Raw genomic sequence first — 17,826 nt, 5'->3', positions numbered from 1 at the left:
TGGTATGGTTTTTTTGACGTGAAGGTTGGAGAGCTGTTGTGTTCTTCTTCGATGACAATATATTTTATATAACGTTGATTGTAATTAATTTATACTATTGAAGAGTATTATGGAAGTTTGATGAAGCTGTTGAATTATTGTTGTTATAGAATGGTTCTATGGCGTTGTAGGCCCATTTAACAAGCTGTGTGAGGCGCTATTAGGATACTAATGGTCACTAACATTATGTTTCCGGGAACGAGAGCTTCTTCGAATTAGGCGGGATTTTGAACTAACCGATTTCGAATTATCGAGGTTCTACTGTACTTTGTGCCCACCTGAATTTATATTCTTCAATTAATGATGGTTGATGCCAAGCCCTTGTACCTAACTTAATCATGTCTTTTATCAAGGTAAGCTTGTGTGAAGGTGCTATAATCAATGAATCTTGTGTATTTTGATTATGGGCCAATTATGATTAATATTATATATTTGATTTTTGGGCCCCCTTGTTTCGCCTATGCAACCTTTTTTTATTTTCTCTCCGTAATAAATTTATTTTCTTGCCCTTATAACTGTTATATTTATATTTCTTTGCGTCTCTTATATGTGTGCTTTTGTAAGAGGCCCGGGTCCAGTTCCTGGCTGCCTTTGCTGGTATTGACCAAATCCACCGCACTGGGTCCAGATTTCAGACAGTTTTTCCTGCTTCCCGATAATTCTATTACAGTGAAACTCTGTTAAGAAGTTTTTCAAGGGACTGCAAAAAAAAAAAAAAAAAATTCTTAAGCAGGAAACTTCTTAAAAGGGGTAATGCCCAAAAACTTATTCTGTACTTTGAAATACATGTGAAACACACAGCCAACAGATTTCCTTGTTTGTGAAATAGGCCGATATATAAGAGCTACTAACAGAAAGCCACAATATAAAAATTTGATTATCATGACAATAGTTTTAGAGATAAAGTTGAATAATTGAGAATACCGTATTATAAATATATTTGATAAGAGAAGGGAACATACTAAGTTATATAAAAACGTTGCAAGGTTTGCTAATTTTAGCAGGCAGAACCATTTCCTTCCAGGCTTTCCTTTCCTCCGCACTTTCAGTCTCTGCTTCACAAGAAATTGTTTTGTAAACGATGCGGGCTCGATTTTTAAAGCGGTCCAGCCATCCGTTCGACGCGGTAAAAAGTACCCTTAATTTGCGTGCGGCTTTCTCCTGCACAATAGTCCCACTGAAACGTATGTTTAAACTTCGCTGCTGTTTAAACCACATTAGCAGAGCTTGTTCTATTTCATCGTACTTTTCAGATTTAACTTCCTTACAATTTGCTGAAGTATTCCCTGCAGAAGCAGAGATCTCTTCTTTCTTCGCTATAATACCGTTCAAAGTAGACGGCAGCATCCCCAGCTCCTTTGCCAAAGCAACACGGGAAAGTGTAGATGACTCCACTTTCCTTATAATCTCCACTTTGTCTTTTATTGTTAGTGCCTTTCGCTTGATCTCTTTCCTCTGAGTTCCGCTCATTTTCACTTATCAAGTTTGTACGTTGATATTACAAGTACAACCAACTTCACCGACTCCTATTCATACTAATTACGACGCTACACTATGCTTGGCAATCCGTAGCTTAGGCTTACAAGACGTGTACTACAGTTTCTTAGCATGTGCTTTCTATCTTCCTCACACCCCTGACACCTGCTTCAAGGATAACGGCAGCAAATGGGAAATCTAGCAACTTATTCTTAAAGATCTTAGAACCTAGGCCTAAATCGCCCCTGCATGCCTACTGGTTGTCACGGCAACGGGCGTAGTTTCTGGCTGTTTCACAAGTACCGCATGGCCAAGCCAGTATTGAGTTTATTTTCCCGCTCAATCCTCTTCATGCTATAGGTAATGAAGAAAAGAAACACAGGTTCGAAATTGCAGAAATGAGTGCATGGAAAAGTATCTGGGGTATTATGTGGGAGTGATAAAGGCGCAGTAGCAACGCTAGCACATCTAAATGTAAACAGTTTCTTTCCCCGCGAAGATTTTATTTCATGTCTCCTCATCCTTGTACTACGTTCTAATAATGCGATGTAATAATTACGAGTGACACGATAATACAATGTTTAGCTCGTATAAACGTAAAATCAAGGATAACTTTCAATTTTATGCCAACACGTGGTATTGCAATGCGTCTGTGTGCCTCCCACCAACACCCAGTTGGCTATCAACATTCGTTCAACTTCGTAAACGATCGGGATCTTTTGGCTGGCTGTGGCGGCATTTGTATCAGCTGGCTGCTGGCAAGTCGGCTGTTTCCTGCATAGAGTCGGGAAGTTGTTTTTATTCACCTCACTAATAATGGACACGGAAAATCTTATCAGTTTAGTTCAAAAACGTAATTTCCTGTACGGCAAGACCCATAAGTATTATTGCAACAACGTAAGAGAGAATGCCTGGAAGGAAATAAGCAAGGGAATGAAAAATCAAACAGGTTAGAATATTCAATTTTGTGGTAGATTAACAGTAATGTTGTGGACAAATACACTTTTCGGTTTTTAATTAATGTTTAGGCCACCTCAATTAATGACTTCACCCTGTCGCGGCCCGCAAATTACTGCATTAAAGTTTTTCCAAACCATCCATTGCGTGCTTTATGTTTCCCATGTAGAATCCCGTTCGATTCTATTCCGCGAGATGGAACGGTGGAGTGGAAATTTCGACTGATGGGTTCGATTCGATTCCACAAGGTGAGAGTGAGCATTTGCTGTCCAAGACCAACTACAATATTGTAATTGTAGTTGGTCTTGTGCTGTCCGTTTTGTCATAGCGTGACTTCATATGGCCTTGGGAGGCCCGCACTTGTTCCGTGACACCAGACACACACCGCGAGCACGCGAACAATCTAACACGGTGCAACTTGCGCGGGGACTGGAGGATTCTAACCATGGGCTGCTTTGAGCGGACGTTTTCTATCTCAAGGGGCTCTAAAATTTGAACTGTTTAACCGGGAAATATATTTACAACAGAACACTTTAAACGGGAAAAATATACATACATCTTAATGCAACTGATCAAGGGACCAAGAATATCGCACTTCTTAGGCGGGAAAACTTCTTATGCGGGAACTTCTTAGCAGAGTTTCACTGTATTTCTCCCAACTGTAGCTTGTTTTGTTTCTTTGGTGAAATGAAACATTTGTTTTCAAATCCTGCCATTTCAGCTTTCTACGCCAGTGGCCTGAAGTCCTTCGCTCATGGCCGCTTTCAAATGAAATATTGACGCGCACGAATGTGCAATGTTTATTGAAGCGTATATATCGATGTCAATCTCTCGCTCTCGCATACTGTGTTCGCATTCGTTCGCTTCCGCAGTCTATTTTTGCGACTAGTCGCCAAGTTTGAAGGGTGTTTTTTGTAATTTAGTGAAATTTTCAAAGATAGTAATTAGTGTATTTTCTAGAGATTTTAGGAGCTATTTGGAGACAATCCTGGTGAATTTTAATTTATTACTTGATAAAAATAGCATTGCGCTTCACATAGTTGTGCGTGTGATGCATTGTATTAATCTATGCATTTGCTAAGTAATGGTATCTAAGTTCATGATTGATTCACACGTTTGGAGCACGGGTTCATACTATTTTCGGAAGCCTTGTCAGACGCCATCGTCTCACTCGCACACTTTCTGTCAGGGAATGGAGATGTGTAATTTTTAGCCTTGTAGTCTCGTATAGCAAGTCGAGTTTTCAGGCAATAAGTATTATAATATAAACTATAATACTCCTGTATTGTGAAAGACATGTAGAAAAAGCAGTTTTGACAAATTGTATCTCTTGATTTTCATATCAAAATCTTCAGGTTTTGTTGTAATGCCTCGTGTTACTAACATGCGAGGCGGACTCTACACTTATGCCTTTTTCTTGCACGAAGAAGTATTGGGAGAGAAATTGACAAAGGATGTTTGTGAAACTGCAGAAAATTTTGCCATCTAGAAAATTACTTCCCTTCAAAATCCTCCTATTGTAAATAGAATGAACATATTGCGTGGATGGTAGGATTCTAAGTATCATCTCTTCAGCCACTGGCTATCCACTGTTTACGAATGTCCTTGTATTTTGAGTGTGCATCTTTTAATGCAGAAATGTCTTCAATAGGTATTGAAACGCATTAACTTTTCAGAGGCTCAAGCTAGAGATTCAGCATATGTGGACACTCTACAGATTGGACGAACCACTTGGCAACTAGTCTTGGTTATGGGCGTGCTACTGTGCTGTCGATAACATCCACCTCTCGGAGATCCAGGTTCAGTTCCGGGTACTGTAGATTTAAGAATGACGAGTGATGGAAAGTGGTTGACAAGGTACATGTGGCTTACCTGCATGGTGGTGGGCTGAAAACCACCTCGATAATAATGAGTGAAATGCACACAAATGTGCAGAGTTTAACAGTTATTTGTCTTTAGTGTACTCGTTGATTGATCTTGTTCCTTTTTTGCACTCAAGTATGTGGCAGCGATCACACACTTCCTCGCATAGAGAACACTCACACTCTCCGTTCACCTCATGGAATCGCTTTGGGCTCATTTTATTCTTCTAAAAGTATCTTTGCGCTTTGTCTTGTGAATGGCAGCACTAGATTGATTCTTAGATACTCAATATAAATTGGCTCTTTACAAAGCTTGTACACTATTCTGGACTTCATGTTCGTAGGTACACCTAATACTCGGCTTTAGAAATCTGGCTTTTAGTCTCTCTAGAGCCCTATGGTCTGCCACAGATAACTTTTCCCAAATAATTTCAATGCCATAGGTGGCAGTTGGGCTTATTGATAACAAACCTCAATAACAGGATGAGTTTCCTCACTATTGATAACTTCCTGGCTTTCTCTCTCTTTTAATGCTCTTAACGATCGTGTGCAGTGTATTTTCATTTTTAATGTATATGCATTGTTTTCTAAGTCTCAGACATGAAGCAAAAGAAATATAAAATTATATTGTTTTGTCTGTATGTTCCTTACACAAATCTGTATCATATCACCAGTCTAAACCAGATTTTGTACACTTACCTGTTAGGACCCCCTGAGTAACTCTATAAGAAATTTTAACAGCTCCCTCCATCCTCTAGATTTAGGCCCTTTGGCACGTTTACATAGGCTAATATAGGTGAAATATCAAATTTGTCGTACAAGGCCGAGGCAAAGCTCATTTCAAGCCTCACGGTGCAAGGAACTAAACTTGGTAAAACCTTATAACCAACCATTATGGAAATATTAGCAACACGCTACCTGTAATCTAGGAATTGGATAAAGAAACTACCATTCGTAACCATGGCAACGTCAGCTCAAGGATTCTACAATAGCAAGATTATTGATGTATGGTCCAGCATACCTGTCATCCAAACTTGGTACAGACAACTTATCTGGGAAAAATAGAAGGTGATCGATGTTAATGTAGAATCCGTAATTTTTGGGGTCGCTGTTAAGGTTACCAGTTGTACCGTATTATACAGGATTTCCCCGTATTTGAAAGTCTGAAGTACTGTCCCATTTTAACAGCATACAGGACACCAGATTTCCTCATATTTAAACAACTCTCTTCTGCCTGATTAAATTTCTTTCTTTACAGTAGCATTTACCGGTCCTTCATTTAGATTCATTATTCTTTCTCTAGCAGTTCTGCACTATGATCGAAACCTGTAGTTGGCAAACGAACCGGGGGCACAGAGACCAAATGCAGATCTCATGAAAGCAAACAGAACACAATACTAAACAAATCCTGCATTTTAATGAAGTAATACTTATGATCAAATTAAACTTACCATTTAAAGATAAAAATTTCATTGTTCCGTATTGAAATTATTGATGTTAAAAATTAAATAACTGGAAAGGAGGTTCAACCTATTCAATACTCAAAAGAAAGAAACGTAGCAATTACATTTCTATTTAAATGGGACCAGTTTCGACCTTAGTCTAGGTCATCATCAGCCATAAAAAACATGTAAAATGTTTATGAATGTTGGATGTCAGTTTCACACTCTGTTAGGCACAAAGACACGACACCACATTCTGTCCTGCACAAAGTCACAACACTAACAATCAACATGCGAAGATCAAAAAGGCTTGAATTCGCAGACGAACAGATCTGTAGTAGAAAGCCGCCAGCTCCCGGTGACCAGCGCGGCACACTCAAGGTCACGCGCTGCGGCCAAACACCGAAGTAAAGTGGAGAACGTTTCGAAGGTCCAGAACCTGTCACGGCTGCGGGAAGCCAAGTACGTATATAAAAATATACGACGCCAATTAGTACAACCGAATGAGCACCCGTACTCCAGTTAAGTTCTTGGTAAACAGTTGACTTGAAAAAACAATTGTAGAGAGAAGAAAAAATGTAGTAAAAAGCGCAATATCGGAAAACAAATGAAAACTTATATGCACAGTGCGCTTTTTTTAAAAAGAAAAAATTTTTAGGTTATGATTGAAGTAGTCGAAGTTGGCGCAAGACAAAAATTTTTGAAAGAGGAGAATAAATTAAACGAGGAAGAGTGATAGTGAAATAAGAGAAAGAATAAAAGAAATTGAAGTTAGATGGTAATGAGGAAAGATAAGATAGGGAAATGAAGGAGGGGTAGTTTAAGGTGGGTTAGGAGGGTGGGTTATTGGAGGTAGAAAATGTGGGTGGGAACTATGTAAGACATGGAAAATAGAATTGGGGTTTTGGAATTTGGAATTTTTGAGAAGAAGAATTAGGAAGTCAAAAAGGATGTCGGGTTTTTCAGAAATGTCGTTTAAATTGAAATTAGGGTTGAAGTACTGGTCAAGGTGGATAAAGCAATTTTCAGTAATGTTTAAGAGGGGGCCTTTGTTAATGATTTTAAGTATGTTTATGTCATTGTCAATACTGGTGAAACTATGTTTGGAGTCTTGTATTGACAATGACATAAACATACTTAAAATCATTAACAAAGGCCCCCTCTTAAACATTACTGAAAATTGCTTTATCCACCTTGACCAGTACTTCAACCCTAATTTAAATTAAACGACATTTCTGAAAAACCCAATATCCTTTTTGACTTCCTAATTCTTCTTCTCAAAAATTCCAAATTCCAAAACCCCAATTCTATTTTCCATGTCTTACATAGTTCCCACCCACATTTTCTACCTCCAATAACCCACCCTCCTAACCCACCTTAAACTACCCCTCCTTCATTTCCCTATCTTATCTTTCCTCATTACCATCTAACTTCAATTTCTTTTATTCTTTCTCTTATTTCACTATCACTCTTCCTCGTTTAATTTATTCTCCTCTTTCAAAAATTTTTGTCTTGCGCCAACTTCGACTACTTCAATCATAACCTAAAAAATTTTTCTTTTTAAAAAATAGCGCACTGTGCATATAAGTTTTCATTTGTTTTCCGATATTGCGCTTTTTACTACATTTTTTTCTTCTCTCTACAATTGTTTTTTCAAGTCAACTGTTTACCAAGAACTTAACTGGAGTACGGGTGCTCATTCGGTTGTACTAATTGGCGTCGTATATTTTTATATACGTACTTGGCTTCCCGCAGCCGTGACAGGTTCTGGACCTTCGAAACGTTCTCCACTTTACTTCGGTGTTTGGCCGCAGCGCGTGACCTTGAGTGTGCCGCGCTGGTCACCGGGAGCTGGCGGCTTTCTACTACAGACCTGTTCGTCTGCGAATTCAAGCCTTTTTGATCTTCGCATGTTGATTGTTAGTGTTGTGACTTCGTGCAGGACAGAATGTGGTGTCGTGTCTTTGTGCCTAACAGAGTGTGAAACTGACATCCAACATTCATAAACATTTTACATGTTTTTTATGGCTGATGATGACCTAGACTAAGGTCGAAACCGGTCCCATTTAAATAGAAATGTGATTGCTACGTTTCTTTCTTTTGAGTATTGAATAGGTTGAACCTCCTTTCCAGTTATTTAATTTTTAACATAAACTTACCATTGTCGAAACTTACAATACAATGTTAAAATTTAAGTCAACATTAATTAATTTATACTCAAGATGATTTTTCTTTTATTTATTTTTTTCGGTGGAGAAGTTAAGTCCTTTAGATCTAACGTAAAGAGCTTTTACAATGCTGCAATAAATTATCTGGAAAAAGTTTAACTAGTTATATTTTTTTAGAAACTAAAGGCTTTACATTTGAAAAATGTTATATTTTCCGGTTTTGGAGAAAAGATTCATTTTGAAATTAACCAAAATTTGTCCAGAATAATTTTGATAGGTTTTATGAAGAATTTCCTTCCCATAACATTGAATTACGTGATGCTGGAGCTAGATATACCTGTATTGATAGTGATCAGCGTTGTAATGTGAACTCAAAATGGGTGAACTTTTTTTCTCTAAAGTTAATTTGGGCGCTGTGCCAGATATATTAATGTTGGTATCTTATATTCTAAATATGCCTATTTCAGATGCATAAAATGTTGAGGTTTTTTTAATCAAGTGTAATGAACGGAACAGGTGTTCAGCAACTCTGATAGTCAGAAATTCAGTTCTCACTTAATTTTGATCATTAAAAAATATCACGGCACTTAACGCCCTTGAAAGGGCCTTGGCTTGCCCAGCGACTGCTGCTCAGCCCGAAGGCCTGCAGATTACGGGGGTCATGTGGTCAGCACAACTCATCCTCTCGGTCGTTATACTGGGCTTTCGAGACCGGACCCGCCATCTCACCGTCAGATAGCTTCTCAATTCTAATCATGTAGGCTGAGTGGACCTCGAACCAGCCCTCGGGTCGAGAGAAAAATCCCTGACCTGGCCGGGAATCTAACCCGGGGCCTCCGGGCGAGACACTGGTACGCTGCCCCTACACCACGGGGCTCGCTAATTTTGATCATAGTTGTCTGAATTTTCATATTTTGATGAAGGGAGATTCAGCATTATTGAAAAAGGCTAAAAATGAAGAAAAATACAGGTTGCAAAGTTTTTATTTACTGAAACAGTAAATTATATTTCGGTGTTTTCTTGAGCAAGTGCCGTTGTGTCGTGTCAACATGATCTGCTCTTATTGGTGTTTCAAAAACGCAACCTTAGTCGCTGAGGTGAATAGTAACACTCCAGATATCATTTGAGTCCAAGTTCAGCCCCAGCGGCAATGGGGTGAGAAGGTATGGTAAAAAGAAAACCCCGTCTAAAACCGAGATTGTGGACGAATGTATGTTCCAGCGTAGCTCTCCTTCAAACTTGGCACACACGACTTAAGTTACTATCTGGAAAAACTACTCTGTGGGCAAGACACCCCAGGGGAGGGGTGTTAACTTAAAAACACTGAAAACTACCAATATTAGAGTCGAATCCATAGTTTTTTGGTCGCTGATACAAACTGGTGCTGGATATCATTTCAATCATAGTTCAGCCCCGGTCGGAGTGGAGGTTGAGACGGGGTGAAAAAGAATATCCAAAATGGCCGAAATTATGGATCTGTGTATGACTTAATTATATTGCAAAAATACTGTGGAGGTCACTTAGATTAATAGTGACGCTCGACTTCAGTTCAGCCCCCATCAGCGTGGGAAGGGGTGAAAATTACCCAAGATTATGAATGTTCCAGCATAGGTCTCAAGCAAACTTGGTACACATGACTTACTATCTGGAAAAAAAAAATACTGTGGACGTAAGACATCCCTACCACCCCTAGGTGAGGAGACGTCACGCAAAAATAATCAAAATGACGGATATTAGTGTCGAATCCATAATTTTCGGAGTTGCTGAGAATTGAACTATGACACTCTAGATGCCGTTGTAAGCCAAAGTTCTCATGGGGTTGAAAATGTACAAAATGATGAGAAGAATGTTGATTTCATAGTTTCGGGGTCCGTAGGCAGATTGGTACAGTCCCAGTGACAGTTGGAATCTTCACAAATCTATAGCACTACACCTAAATACATACAGTTATAGCTTATCTTTTATTAGTTGCTTGAAAGGATCAATTACTTACCATACAATCTGGCATGCTACAAGGAAATACTTCAGCGCAAAACTAAATTATCTCAATATAACATTTAAAATTATACACAATAATATTTCTAAATCTACAAAAGAGTTCAACCCCACAATAAAGAAATCTACAAAAATTCACTTCAAACAGGTAATAAAAATCCTTGAAGTAAACATTAAAAAGTGCCCTAGCAAAACAGCTCTACAGCTAGTGTCTTTCACTTACAAAACAAAAGCTTATGGTTCATGAACAAAGAATATGACAGCTATTGACAAAAATATTACTTTGTGCTATGGGTTACTGTGGGGAAACATTTGATAGAACCTTCTGTGGGTAACCTAATCTTGCTTTGTATAGAAACATTGCTTTCCTCTTTTGTGATTTATTGTATGAATAATTCATGTGTTATATCGTTCAATAACACTACAGCTTGGGAAATCCACTGTGTACGTTGGAAGACCAAGGCATTAATGCATCTCAGCACTGGCGTCATATGAGATAGCAGTTCGGGAGTAAACAGCAGGGGGTAATAGAAAGATAAACACATAGAATGTAGTGTTGTGATGTTTTATTATCCACAAACGGCTAGTGCCGTTCAGAATAGTCCCTTGGAGCGTAAAGATATTGTTGCTAGCAATAGGGAAAGTATTAAATAGCAGCAGTCGCTGATGTGCTGTTAAGATCACTGCCCTGTCTACAAAGCCCATCTCTTTTCGTTTTGGAATGAGATCTGGGGGGCTGTCATGTTATCGTGGAGGAGTATGGAGTTGTCCAACAGTGTTGGATATTGTTGCCAAAGTGTGTGGGTCAGAAAGGTGTTGAAGTACTAGGGGATTGACGGTGTAGTAGTCACGAACAGGATGACAGTAGAGAACACCTTGGTTGTTGTATGCCAAAATGAGCGCAGCTTGTGTGAGTGTTGGATCTTGTGGCACCTTGGGTCATATTGAAGCGCGGCTGACACACAGACTGGTGGGCCAGGTACCTAGCCACCAATCCTCGCTGACACTATCTGGGTAGTGGCCTTCGGAAGTGAGTGCCATGGGATTTCCAACATAATACTGGCCTTAAGCCCCATTCACAATGCGCCGACGTAAACTTAACTGCGAGTCCGTAAAATTAAAGGATTGCAAACCCCAAGTTCTTGCGATTAATTTTATGTTAGATATAAGAACCAGCCAATCAGAGCAGACGTGAACATTGTATTAGCTGCCCGATATAATGACTTCTTTCGACGAAACACTTGTAATTCTCTTTCAAAATAATCTTTGCATGTGTGTATGACAAAAGGAAAAAAGAATTACAAAAATGCCGTACCGAAAAAGAATACGTGGAAATAGGTATGCTGTAGCAATGGAATCTGATAGTAAATGGCGGGAGACAAGCTCGCAGCGCTGGCGACTGGACGAGAGACAATCCCCGTCATAGATAAAACAGTGTCCCTGTATATATATTTCTTAACATTATGACAGACTACTAGGTTACGAAAACAATATCATCCAAACATCTCATCGGAGTATGATAGCTAGGCGCATAGATGTCGGTAAAGGAGACCTTAATACTTCTTTTTATTAGAAAAGGGAAATCGAATCGTGTGTCAAACAGTTCAGGTTTCATCCGCATGTACAAACCGCACTGATGAGGATCATTTCTTACAGTCGATTACCGAAATCATCCTTCTTTGATTCAATGGTTGAACCCATGTTCTGCACCGTTGTTTAGTTTGCCTTTTCATGTACATAGCTCCCAGGAGTAAAGCAAGAGATGTCTGAAGTAATATGAATTCCGCTACCACGTTGTTTGATTCCGTAGAGATATTAAAATATAAAACCCGACTTCCGTGCTAAATAACATGGCAGTGTTTTGATTGGCTGCTGTGTTCTCTTTACGTCCATGTTATGTTCCTCCATTGTGAATACCACAAATTTTACGTTAATTTTGCGGTTACGTTGCATCGTTAAGTTTACGGTTACGTTTGCATTGTGAATGGGGCCTTACTTTGCTGCTACGTTCTCAATACATTAGGAAACCTAGTATTTTTCTGAAGGATGTTAGTTTGCAATGCAGTAGTGTATTTTTCAAGATTTGTTGATACTGTGGACAGTTTTCAGTTTGATATCAATATTATTGCCATGTACAATTGTATTTTTGGTTCTCCCCAATGTCTCGTTGGAAGTCAACTTTACACCTGGTTGATTTCTTCCTCTAAATCATTGGGAAATTAAATGTTGTACTTCTATCCTCCCAGATGTCTGGTTGGTGGCAGTCTGGGCCGGAAAAGGTACAGTACAAATTGTTGGTGAACTGTGGGCTTCGGACATTTTCTTTTGTAAACATAAAAATAGGTTGCACTTAACTCCTTATAATTAAGTAAAATAGGTAAACAACTTACAGGAATCTGCCACCTGAGCGAGAGCTCTTAATCCATTAACTACCATGATCTCCATCTAGAGATTCTTTAGCTGCATAAATTTGAAAGCAGTTCTTTTTTTTGCCAGTGCCGATTGCTTCTTTCTGTTGTTGGTCAAGCTTGAACGTGAAATGGTTAAATTGTTTAAAATACATTAGTTGGGGAGTATTACTTATAGAAAAAGCATCGCTGTTAAGACATTAATTTAAAATGCTATGAGTCTAGACTCTATCATTCAAGTACATCATTTCTCTTCTTACAGTGTGTAGATTACATCCAATAGCATTTTGTATTCCTGTGGTGAGTTTCTTTATGGCTTGTCCCCATTTGTACCTCATGATAGATGATGGTTATGAGAGTGTGCACTTGGGATGATCATTGGATATTGAGTATTGTTTTGTGTACATAAAGTTAACTTGGAATTGTTTGAGATCATAGTGGGCACATCATTTTAGTAATAAATTATGGACAATTAGAACACGTGAGTTTTCTGGAATTAAAAGTTTTTGAAGATATTTCTTTTGTACTTAATATTTCATGACAGGATACCAATACCAAGGTAGTGAGCTGGGCCAGTTACCCAAACCTTTCGCATGTTCTGTTTTATTTACCATACTCATTTAGAAATCAGTACATAGTTTTTTCACTGATTGTAGTATTTTATTTGTATGCTTGTTTGATGCATATCTCAATATTCTTTTTATTATTATTATTATTATTATTATTATTATTATTATTATTATTATTCATTTAAAAACTACCAAGGACATTGTGGTTTCCTCGTGAATGATCTTTTCTCTCTTTCAGGGCTGCCAAGGAACAGAAGAAAGCTGTGAAGGCAGCCAAAAAGCAAGTCCCTGCACCCAAGGTACGATGTTACACTGTATCCTAGTCTTAGTGGAAGAATTTATTTTAGCTCTATTAGACTTTTTTTTAATGAAGTCTTTATTGGATAAGTGAAACTGGTATCAATTTTTGTTGAGTAGAGCTGAACATTGTCCAGTATTGAGCACATAATGCCAGTATCAACAGCACCATAGCCCTTCGTGGTGATTTAATTGCCTGCTGTGTTTATTAACTATGATTAGTGATTTGTTGTTTTCGTTCTTCCTCGGACTCTCTCTATTTGGACTTGGATGAACTTTTTCACTTCATTGTAGTTAATGTATCTTGCTTTTTTTATTTTATATATATATCTTTTTGGTATTCGTCATATTTTCCTAGTAGTACCATGATGGAGCATGCTAGTATTTCTCAGGACTAGTTCAATCCGTTCTAGGAAAACTAGGTGGTAACTACACAAAGTTGTTCTTTTTCTGGAACAGTTTTTAGTTCTCTTCAGAATAAATACTGTGTTACAAAATAAAAGTCAAAGGTTTAAGCAGTTGAGAATTAGAAAATAATCAACGAACCTTGTAAATGCTAATTCGAAAGTTGTTTCCTCGCTGCTGGTTTCAGGCTTTAATTGTGCTAAAACAATGTTTTATCGCAACAAATTGAGTATTAATAAAATCTGAAAAGAAACACCTATATAAATTAATTTTCGGGTCTGTTCTATTGTTAAATGTTTTACTTTTCAGGTGTTTTATAAATTGTATTTAATGAAATGGATTATGGCTTTTAGTGCCGGGAGTGTCTGAGGACAAGTTCGGCTCGCCAGGTGCAGGTCTTTTGATTTGACGCCCGTATGCGACCTGCGCGTTGTGATGCCAATTATGGTTAAAATTCACAACCCTGTCGGGAATCGAACCCGGCGCCCTGTGACCAAAGGCCAGCCACGCTAACCGTTTAGCCATGGAACCGGACCGTTGTATTTAATCACTAATTAGTTCGACAGACAGAAAAACCTAACAGGTATAGCTTAACTAAGGTTTTTATCTGACAAAAGAAGGCAGGTATTGGAAAATACAAAACATGTAAGCCTACTTCAGTAATATTTGGTATATTGACGTTGCCATGTTTTTATATACCGGTATGTACATGGTCTATTTCTAACACTCCTAATGAACAAATTGCAGTGGATAGTACAATACAAACCGCTGTGAAAGAATGCTTTGACGATGTATGTCGTTTAACACAGAAATAATTCATACGTACAAAGATTAAAAATCAATGTCTTGCATGTTGCCATTGATGCTTTCATGGCCCATACTTATAGACATGATATAGGCTTTTGGGTTTATGCCGTGTCAAGAAAATAAGGAGAAATTCTTTATGTTTCGCAGAGAACTTTGCTCTACGTCACCAGAAGAAAATCTTGCATACTTCCTATGGATTCGCTGTCTCAAAATAAGATGTGCGCCTCTTAAAATTTCATATTTCCTGGGTTCCCTTCCGCTACCCTTGATGCTCACCTGTTGTTCATTGCAACCAGTGACTAGTTTCTAGGAACATGTAAACCAATGTTCAGTGCTAACATTCACATTCGCCCGGAGTCTTACTGTTTTTGAGTGACGGTTATTCTGTTCTCTGGGTGTGCTTAAGTTTGACTGTAATGTCTGAGAAACGTCAGGGCCGGACAGCCAGCGGCTCGACTGTAGTTTCAGACCACAGAGGGGCTGTCAGGATCAGATTTTCAGTATGTGCCAAAGAATTGGAAAATGCTATAAGAGGAATTGACAGTTATGTTTGTTTTATAGATCTAGCAAAAGCACATGACTGAGTACGGAGGTAAAATATGTTCGCTATACTGGGAGTGGGATTATTAAAATCAATCTAAGGCGCTTATGTTGACAATTGGGCTGCAGTGAGAATTCATGGTAGAAAGAGTTCTTGGTTCAGGGTACTTACAGGGCTATAATCTTTCACCTTTGTTGTTCATAGTTTACATGGATCGTCTGCTGAAAGGTATAAAGTGGCAGGGAGGGATTCGGTTAGGTGGAAATGTAATAAGCAGTTTAGCTTATGCTGAAGACTTGGGTTTTATGACAGATTGTGCTGAAAGCCTGCAATCTAATATTTTGGAATTTGAAAATGGGTACAATGAGTCTGGTATGAAAATTAGCCTTTCCTAGACTAAATTGATGTCAGTAGGTAAGAAATACAAGAGAATTGAATGTCAGTTGGGGAAATAAATCTGGAACAGGTAGATAATTTCAAGTATTTAGTATGTATTTTCATAGGATAGTGCGATTAAATGAAGGTGCAGTAAGCTAATGCAGTGAACTTGCACTTGCGATCAACAGCATTCTGTAAGAAAGAAGTCAGCTCCCAGGCAAAACTATCTTTACATCTGTTTTCAAGCCACCTTTGCTTTACAGGAGTGAAAGCTAAGTAGAATCAGGATATTTTATTCATGTTAGAAGTAAAGGGAGACCAAAACGGCAATGGTTGGACTCGGTTTCTAAGGATTTAAAGGTGTGTAGAGAACTAAATGAGGCCACAGAACTGTATATAGAGGATTGTGGCAGCAGTTTGTAAATTAATTAAAGGCTTGCAGACTGAACGCTGAAAGGCATAAGTCTGCAATGAAGATGTATGCATGCTTGATTTGTGTTCTAATGAAGTAATGTCATCATTTTATCATGTGAACTTTTTGCTTAATTTTCTGTTGCCATGTGGCAACGTTAGGCTCAGGCATGAGTAATTTCTCTATATTATATATTCTGTAAATATATATGTATGTGAAGAAAATATTGCTTATCCATGCCTTTTTACATTGTTGTATGAAAGACACTCCTCTAAATGCTAAAAGGCTAGGTTGCATGATGTCTCTTTGATTTGTTTTAACAAGTTTGTGCTCGTATTCATTTTCACCTAGGTGTATTCAGTGCTTGATTCTCCTAAAGGATCTTTCTCTTATGCTTAAGACAGGCTGATAATGACTTCAGATTTATCTCTTCCCATTGTGCTCCGTTTTGATCACTACCAAATTCCCCTCAAGAAAGTTATTGTGCTCATCATACTTATGATTGTACTTTTGGAAATATTTTTGTAGACTTGTGATTGTACTTTTGGAAATATTTTTGTAGTTGTGAGAGTAAATATCTGTTAGTGGAAGGCAATGTTTTGTTTGCTGTGATGATGTTGATAATCTGTCAATCCCCTGAGAACTTATGATTACAACTGACAACTCTGAGCTTTTCTTTTGAAATTGTCCAATTTCAAGCTTCTGATGTGTTTCCACTGCTGACAACTGATTGTTCTTGTTGCAGGCAAAGGCTGCACCCAAGCAGAAGGCGTCGAGAGTACAGCCGAAGCAAGCCCCACGCGTGGGTGGGAAACGTTAAAAAATGAATGTTTCATCCTGTATTATAATAAAACGGTATAATAAATACTTTGACTTTTATTTTCTGTTCCCTGTCACTTGTTGCATTCTTTTAGTTTTCAAGAGTTTCCTCATGAAGATGCCTCAGGGTGGCCAGTTTAGTTATCTTGAATTCTGTTGATATTGCTGTTTATCAACATCCATCCTTTCCTTAGTGACTGTCAATATAATAATTTCTTGCCCAAGAATGACCGTTCGTGGGGACAGGAATGTTGAAAGGTTTCTCAGTAAGTCCAAATGGGTGTGATCACCTGTACTGTGATGGGCTCGTGGGTGTTAATTGTACCACACAAATGACTGGCTCTGTTTTACAGCTGAACGTCCTCCGGTATTTTTTAGTGTGGCGGTTGAAACAAACGCAAAGTCCCCAACAGAGAGGAATTGATCTGACTAATCAGGCCCCCACCCACAGAGTCACTTGTCTCAATCACGGTTTTCATTATCAAAGGTATATCACATAGTTCAGTTTAAGGATAGTGTGCTAGGCTATATGTTGGCCATTATTTTACTGTCACAGCAATATTAAGGGAGCTACTTGCAAATATCTCTGGAAATATTAGTTCCAAGACTACAGTAACAAAAATGATAGAAAATTCATTTTTCCAATCTATATTCAATACATTTTTACCGTATGAGCTATGATAACAGATATGATTGTAGATTCTTATTGCAAAGACCCTGTACGGCAAGCATTGCGGAAGGTTCAAGACCAAGTCATTAGCCCCTAATCATCAACTGGTTTTTCCGACAAAATTCATTAAATCTCGGCCATAGACGCCCAAGAGAGATGTGGTTTACTCGGTCTGCCATCTAGTGGGCCTAGAGTAAAACGGAACGTCGAAATTGACAAGCTGACAGCCAGATGGCGTCAAATCGAAATGTCTGCACACGGTAGCTGAGGCCATACGATTATTATTATTATTATTTATAAACGGTTTTGAAGGTATATTTTATTTTTATTTTTTTTTTTTTTTTTTTTTTTTTTTTTTTTTTTTTTTTTTTTTTTTTTTGCTATGGGCTTTACGTCGCACCGACACAGATAGGTCTTATGGCGACGAGGTATTTATTTGAAATGAGACAAAACTTTATAGAGGAGTGGGTTGAAAGCTGGGGCCTCAAATGCCCTAGTTATCACCAGGAGATACAATAACATTACGCAGACTGCCGAGGGGTGCTCTGCTGCCAGGTAACTTTACTACCACTATTTGCAAA

The 17,826-nt window shown here is 38.3% G+C and overlaps 1 protein-coding gene across 1 annotated transcript in view; it reads left to right on the top strand.

The window, feature by feature from the left end:
- Positions 1-16,623, top strand: part of RpL24 (ribosomal protein L24) — a 33,756-nt gene extending 17,133 nt beyond the window's left edge. Inside the window, exons 5-6 of the mRNA XM_067154441.2 lie at positions 13,155-13,215; positions 16,502-16,623. Of these exons, the coding sequence (XP_067010542.1) occupies positions 13,155-13,215; positions 16,502-16,576 (136 nt within the window). The 3' untranslated portion in view covers positions 16,577-16,623. The remainder of the gene's footprint in view (positions 1-13,154; positions 13,216-16,501) is intronic.
- Positions 16,624-17,826: the final 1,203 nt, after the last annotated feature.

This window comes from Anabrus simplex, chromosome 10 (genome assembly GCF_040414725.1).
Source record: "Anabrus simplex isolate iqAnaSimp1 chromosome 10, ASM4041472v1, whole genome shotgun sequence".
Taxonomy (NCBI): Eukaryota; Metazoa; Arthropoda; class Insecta; order Orthoptera; family Tettigoniidae; genus Anabrus; species Anabrus simplex.
The sequence above is the reverse complement of the archived record's forward strand: the minus strand, read 5'-3'. Positions and strand labels throughout refer to the sequence as shown.